General features: G+C 57.0%; 1 protein-coding gene across 1 annotated transcript in view; it reads right to left on the reverse strand.

Annotated features, from left to right (window-relative positions):
* Window positions 1-521: 521 nt before the first annotated feature.
* Window positions 522-7,033, reverse strand: part of TNS4 (tensin 4) — a 10,872-nt gene continuing 4,360 nt past the window's right edge. The window contains exons 3-13 of the mRNA XM_029085671.1: window positions 6,956-7,033; window positions 6,355-6,764; window positions 5,411-5,497; window positions 4,717-4,836; window positions 4,377-4,469; window positions 3,924-4,001; window positions 3,418-3,489; window positions 2,067-2,235; window positions 1,506-1,574; window positions 1,209-1,235; window positions 522-651 (exon numbers count right to left, since the gene is read on the reverse strand). Of these exons, the coding sequence (XP_028941504.1) occupies window positions 522-651; window positions 1,209-1,235; window positions 1,506-1,574; window positions 2,067-2,235; window positions 3,418-3,489; window positions 3,924-4,001; window positions 4,377-4,469; window positions 4,717-4,836; window positions 5,411-5,497; window positions 6,355-6,764; window positions 6,956-7,033 (1,333 nt within the window). The remainder of the gene's footprint in view (window positions 652-1,208; window positions 1,236-1,505; window positions 1,575-2,066; window positions 2,236-3,417; window positions 3,490-3,923; window positions 4,002-4,376; window positions 4,470-4,716; window positions 4,837-5,410; window positions 5,498-6,354; window positions 6,765-6,955) is intronic.

The raw sequence follows: 7,033 nt of genomic DNA on the forward strand, positions 1-7,033 counted from the left end.
CCTGCACTGGACCTCCCCTCCCATGGCACTGGGAGGTCGGGGCTGAGTCCTCAAAAGCAGGAGCTCAGCTCCACTGAATGTGTCTCAGCTTGGACACCCCGAGGGGTGTCCCACAGGGGTCCCCCGCTGCTGGTAGAAATCCCAGCCAGAGTAGTTCAGTGCTCCAGAGGAAAGGGAAGGGTGAATGCCAGGAGAGGGAGGCAGCGGCTCCTTACGGTGAGCACAGCTCCCATCCCGCAGCTCCACTCCCAGCCCAGCCCAGCCCCCCTTGGGCATCCATCCTGCACCAGCCACCGCAGTGAGTGCTGCCCCATGATGCCCTACAGTGAGTCTTTGAGGAACATCTCATCCCACCAGAGTGTAAATAACTGAGACTCTTGCCATGATGATATGTAACAAAAAAAAAATATAAATATGAGCTGTTGCCAAAATGCAACCCAGAAGCAGGACGAGGTGAGCAGCAGAAGCTCGGCAGGGTGTGGGCAGCTGCCAGCCCTGAGCTGTCCCCAGGTTTCCATCCTCTACGGGCCTGGCAGGAGCTTGCAGAGAAGGTCGATGACAAGTGACACGGGCTGCACAGTGTCATACTCTGCAAACAGGTGACACAGGTTCTCCGAATCTGTCTGGCTTTTGGCCACAAAGCCAAAGATCCTTTGAAAAAGGAGAGAGAGCGCCTGATGTAGTCTGAATCCAGTGGAATACGCTCAAACTAACTCCAAAGTCCCGGTTCCAGCAATCCCACCTTGGCCCGCTCCCCAATCACGTTCACTTGGAAGCAAAACAGCCGGGAGAAGTGTTCCTGGCAAGGCTTCCCCAGCTCTGAAACGTTTCTTGAACACAAGGTAGAGCCAGATAGAAACTCACTTCCTGAGCACAGAGCAAGCGAGGCGGTGGGGAGGCTGCCGGGTCGGGACGGGGGCTTTCTACAAGGGGGGGATGTGGAGATCTGGGCTTAACCAAACCTCTCACCCAAACCCACAGAGCAAAACCCTCCATAAAGCAAACTTCACCCATCTGTCCCGTGTCCCATCCTGCCACCACGTTAACTTTTATCACATCCCCTCTTCATTTTTAGGCTTTGATTCTTTGCTGCTCTGCAAAGTTTGGCAATGCAGCCGCCGGCGAGGCGAGACTGGGCCAAAGCAGCATCTCCCCCTCCCCGTTTCCACCGGCGCTTTGGCTGCGGGAGGTCCCCGAGCAGCTCTTACCTCGAGGACTTGCAGTACTTCTGCCACCTGAGGGGAGAACAGAGTTGGATTTGCTCAAAGACTGATATTTAACTCATTCCATCAGCTGCAAAGTCCAGGTTTATATTTAGCTACACCTGGCACGTTAAGCCTGGGTGGTTGGGATTTGGGATTTTCAGCAGCAGTTGGGATTTGGGATTTGAAGGGGTGCAGAGATGGGAGCAGTGGAGCTGCACTGGGAACCACGGGGAAACGAGCATCATGCAGCAGCTCTGACAGCACAGAGACCCTCATCCCACAGAGCACCCAATAACTCACTTTCTATTCTCAGGATCCATCCCACAAAACCTGATGGCAGCCAAGGGGTAGTGTCGCCTGAAAAACACCCTGTTGGGGGGAGGAGAGAGCACGGCGTGAGAGAGGGAAAGTGCCTGGGCAGAGCCGGTGGGACAAACAGACATTGGCAAAGTCAAGCCCTGCTCAAGCTGCTGTGGGTGCTGGGAAGGAGGGTGTGGGGGACAGTGGTTTGGGGGTCCCACTCCCCAGGGCCGACCCTGAGCCAGCAGCTGGCAAAGCACAGGCAGCTCTCAGCTTCAGCCGGCTCCTGCTGAGCTGTTGCCACTAGCTTCACGTCAAGCAGCATCGTGCCCCGTGCTCTAAACCCAAGGGACCAAATCCATCCCTGGATTGCAACACGGGTCTGGCCTCGCAGGCCAGTTTCTCTTGACGTGCTGCAGATCAGCACGTTGGTGGGCGAGAAGTGAGTGGGGTGGTCACGGGCCAGTTGCGTTTCCATGACCATGGAGCTCTCCCTTGGAGCTCGCCACTGGCCAGCCCTCAGCTGTGGCCCCGTCCTGACCCTCCCCAGGCAGCTCTTACTTCCTCTGGATGTCCGTCAGCGTGACGCCCTGCTCGGACACCCTGAAGTGCACCAGGGTGGGTGTGGGCAGAGTCTCCAGCTCGAAGGTGGAGGAGATGGCTTTCTGGATGGCCGGGGCTCCCGTCAGCGTCTCCGTGGTCACCGAGTTGAGGTACAAGACGTTGCACACTGCAAGGACAGCACAGAGCCCGGCTCAGCGCGAGGTCAGCACCACGCCGGCGTCTCACTGCACCGGGCAGAGCCGTGCCAGGTCCAGAGTTGGGTCACAGGTATCATCCTGCAGAACCGGACACACACGTACGTGGGTCAGCTTTGTTTTGATAAAAATTAAAGATCTGGTGACTCAGAAATTCTTCAGCATTTTATTTTGATTTGCTTTAATTCTTCGCAATAATTGTTTTAAAAGTCAAAGTATCTAATTTCCGGTTTCTAAATGTCACATTTGGATTTTTTTTTTTTTTGTTTATTACATATTTCCTTTAATGAAAAGCAGAAATACCCCAAGCCAACTAAGGGCTGAAGGCCAACCTAAAACATGACATTTCAGGCTGATGGAGCTGTTTAAAGGGCTGTTCTGGGTCAAACTAAACTTTTCAGCTTGCCAACTTATTTTTCAGTATTTCCAGCAAAACAAAGCAGTTCCTGACTCCCCTGACTGCGCCGTGACCCCTCCGCGTGGTCTCCTGCCCATCGCTCTCTGCTCTCACCTGGAGCCCACCCAGGCTGGGGGCAGAAAAGAAGCAAAGACCCTTCCCCATCCTGTTTCCATGTGTCCCCCATAAAGTCCCTCAGCAACGTAACCAGCCCCCGACTGCCCCATCCCTCTCCTAGAAACTCCAGATGCTCAATGTCCATCGGTCTAATACTGACTGAAGCCAATCAGGAGAGAAGCTTCAGAATCAGGGATTATTTAAAACTGTGGGTGTTGTGGGTCTTTTATCAGCCTCGGGACCTCAAGAATTGTCTTTTCAAACTTCACTTCACCATTGCAAGCACTAGAAGTCTCCTTTCTTTAAAAATGCCAGGTTCCCTCGCAGGCCCATGATCTGAGGATGTGAAGAAAACCAGCAGGTTATCTCCAACCTGGTGATAAAGCCAGGAGGGGGACAGGGGGACATGGCACCAGCACCCACAGGTCACTGGGGTGACCTTCTGCTTTGCACAGGTCCAAAGACAGCATCGGCTTTTCAGCTGCTGCTGCGAATGGGCTCAGAACAGATGATATAAAACACCCCAGAGCCTGGTTTGTGCTGGGTAAGGACTAAACCCAAAGCACGGGCACACGCCCAGAGCTCCAGCTACTGGGAACTGGGCTGTCCCCTGGTGACAGCGCCCCGCTCCTCTCCTCACCAGCAGTTTTCCTCAGCAGGGACAGTGTGGACTCTGCAGCGCAGTCAGGGCTGTCGTCTCCATCAGCGAGATCTGCACAAACGACAAGCAGGAGCACCGGTGTCCGCAGGTCGGGCTGCTCTGGGTCACCACTTTGCACTGGGGGAGATCCCCTCGCTCACAAGAGGCCCAAAGTCCCAGGACTGCTTAAATCGCAGAGGTTTAGAGCAGTAATTAATTTAATTGTCCTCCATCTCCCTCTCCTGGCTGCGTCCATCTCTGACCTCCCCACTCCTCCTTTCCTTGCCCACCCTCAGTGCTCCCCGCTGACCACCCTCCATCCTCAGCAGAAGCAAGTCACCAGCATCTCACACCCAAGTCAGCTCTTGCAGGTCCTTGCTCCACCACCAGCCCAGGAAATCAGCCCCGTTGCAGGTTCAGCCCCCTCCCCACTCCAGGCCTGTGCCCACCTCCCCAGCCCAGCAGCAGGGACCCCTTGGAGCATCTCTCCTGTCCCCAACACCTACCTCGGGTGGGGATGCTGAGCTTGCAGGGCAGTGCCAGCGGGGTGATGGCGTGCTGGTACACGAAGGCAGAGAGGCTCCCTGCAACACACAACCACGTGCTGAGGGGACTCCGGAGCCTGAAACCTCCCACCCACCCACCTCTGGCCCTGCCACAGCGTCCCAGGGAGCTCAGAAGGATGGAGGGGGAACTAAGCTGGACTATGGGGGATCTGCCAGCCACAAAAGTGGGTTTTCCAACTCCCAGCACATGTTCTTGATTTGGACACGACCACCACAGCCTGACTGGCAGAGAAGTGCGGGCAGGGGCTGGGGTGGAGGGCCCAATGCCAGCAGGTGGGCAGCATCTTAGTGCAGGGCTGTGGGGCAGCCCCATCCCGGCTGGAGCTTTGAGGGGCTTTTGGAAGCAGCTGGTGGGGCTGCCAGGGCTGCTGCAGGCAACGGCACCGTCCTCACCGAAATACAGCTCCTCGCTGGCGCCTTTCAAGCGCACCCCTTTGGCAGAGGACTCGATGAGGAAGTGCCGGACGAGGTCACTGCTCTCCTCGCCTGCAATCAGGATGGAAGAGGTGTCAGCACTGGCACCAGCGCTGTTGTTTCACCACTGCCCACCCTGGGGCCCATCCCAGGGCACCCACCGGAGCTTCTGCTCTGCACGGTGAGTGCGGTGCCAGCCCCCAGGCATGGTGGGATGGGCACACGCAGACCCCAGAGTCTCACAGGACCAGAGTGAGACCTGTTTCAGTTTGACTGGTTTCAGTTCAACCCCTGAAGCAAACCCCACCTTTCCCTGTACCTGTCTGGCTGCTGGATGGAGAGACAGGAACCTTCATTGCCAGTCCAAAAGACCCCCGGTACGACGTGCTGTCCCGCACAAGGAACGTGCCTGGCTCCTTGTCCTTCAGCAGCTGGATCGCTGTCAGAGCACAGGGGGAGGCTCAGCCAAGCAAAACAGGTGGAACCTCCCCGCTTTGCATTTCGCGTCCGGCTGATGCTCTCATAGGGAGTCGTTCCTTGGCAGCAGCGAGAAACGCTCGGCAGCGTGTGCTGAGCACACCGACGTCCCTTGGAGCACGTGCCCATCCCTCGCGTGGGTACTGGCTGCAGGGCCCCTGCAGACTGAGGGTTTCTGGCTTGGTTCTGTGGGTCCCCCCAGTCCCCAGGACAGTGTCAGCCCCTGCCTGGGCCGTGCTGAGTCACAGCACGGTCAGAAGTGGGAGAAGCTTTGCTGGGCTTGAGGGGGACAGCAGGGCTGTGGCACAGCCGGTGTTCCCAAGCCATCCACCCAGACCTGTGAGCGGGTCTCTCCACACCCATCAGCCCCAGGAGACTTTGAATTGCTGTCCTCAAGTCCCTGGCATGGGCAAGAGCTGGACTGGGGTGCTGCCAGGAGGCAAACTGGTCCAGCCTGGGGCACAGGCAGCAGTGCTGCAGAGCCAGGGAGAGCATAGCTGAGGTGGGGTTATCCCAGCAGACACTCGCTGCCTTACCTCGGTCCCTGGTTATGCTTGGCTTGAACCAGTATTTGGATGTGTCCATCACAAACTTCATGGTCGGCTGCCCAGCCCCGAGGGGACCTGCAAGAGAACTTGCGGCATCAAGGCCAGTGGAGCACCTGAAAGACCTTCACAGCAGACGTCACTGAGCAGGACAGAGCAAAGATATTTCTCTTTCAAGCTGGCCAGGGTTGAAGGGTTTTGGGTTTGGTTTTTTTTTTTTTTCCAATCCTTTTGATCAGAGCTTCCTCCCTGCTCCTCAGAATAATTCATTCTCCAAGTAATTATCTCTCTTGGCAGGCTGCGATGGGTTGCAGAGAGGCAGCACATGGGATCCCCCAGCCGTGCCCGTCTGCCCAACCCTGCACAAGTCCACTGGCCCATGGGGATTTACGCCAGCTGAGGATCTGACCCGCAAAGCTCTCCTGCTTTTCCCATAAGAATCCCAATTAAAACCCTCTGCCCTCAGAGCTGCCTCTGCTAATCTCCTCCAGAGAACAATAGCCCCAGTGTTTGCCCTTGAATGAGGGACCTTACAAACACTGGTATCTTTAGATGTTCTCCAGAGCAAACTGGAACCCTGACCCCTCCTCCCCACCATTCTGGGCCCACAAACAAGTATGAAATGACAGAATTATGTTCTCATTCTCAGGTGCTATAAATACATGAATCTGCATCTCCTTGAGGGGACCAGAGTGTTTCTGCCCACTGAGCATCTGCCCCAGGGCCCTGGTGGGCAAAACACTCAGCAAAGAGCTGGAGACCACCACAGAGCCCTGCAACCCTGTGGAGATACAGTGAGGACCTCCTGTCCTTTGTGTCTGTAACCCACAGATAAACCAGAGTAGAAACTGGTGTTTGTCCCCCTTTCCTGGTGGTTGTTGGGGTCTAAAGCTCCTTCCCCCCAAGAGCTGCCCCATGGCAGGGAGGTCACTCACTGTCTGAGACGCAGGAGAGCGCGGGTGCCGACAGCGCGTTGTTCAGGACACTGAGCACCGAGGCTGGGCTGCAGCTGGCAGCGGGGGGCTGCTTGACAGAGGCTGGGGGGGCTTTGGCCAAGCTGGGAGATGCATCTCCTTGTTCCAAGCACCCGTTCACCAGCAGCACTGGGATGTCAGCTGTGGAGTTGAGGATGGAGGGGGGGCAGCTGCTGGCCTGTCCCTTCTGGGATGGGGAGGTGTTGGCTTTGGTGGCTGTCCTGGGCTGGGGGGAACTTGGGCCAAAAGCTTCTCCAGAGTGAGACCTGATGGTGGGGGAAGGTGGGCAGGGGCTGCCCAGGGAGCTGGCAGGGGACAGGGAGGCAGCGGGATGAGCATCCGAGTCGTCATTGTGGAGCGAGTGGGTGCTGCTGCAGGGGGAGAAGGAGATCAGTGTGGTTGTTCAGCCAGGACGTGATGCACAACCCACCCCAGAGACCAGCCAGGTGGGACATCAACTCCCAGTCTGAGGACAGAGGTCTGGGACAGCAGGGCTGGGGTAACTGCCCTGCACCCCTTCCGTCCCCATTGCCAGCCTGAGAGGGGACACGGTGTTATTTACCTTCCAAGGATGTAGCTGGTGTCCGAGCTGGGGCTGGTGGAGATCACGGAGACCCAGCTGCTGCTCTGCTTGGGCCTC

This window comes from Antrostomus carolinensis, unplaced genomic scaffold (assembly GCF_000700745.2).
Source record: "Antrostomus carolinensis isolate BGI_N321 unplaced genomic scaffold, ASM70074v2 scaffold25750, whole genome shotgun sequence".
Taxonomy (NCBI): Eukaryota; Metazoa; Chordata; class Aves; order Caprimulgiformes; family Caprimulgidae; genus Antrostomus; species Antrostomus carolinensis.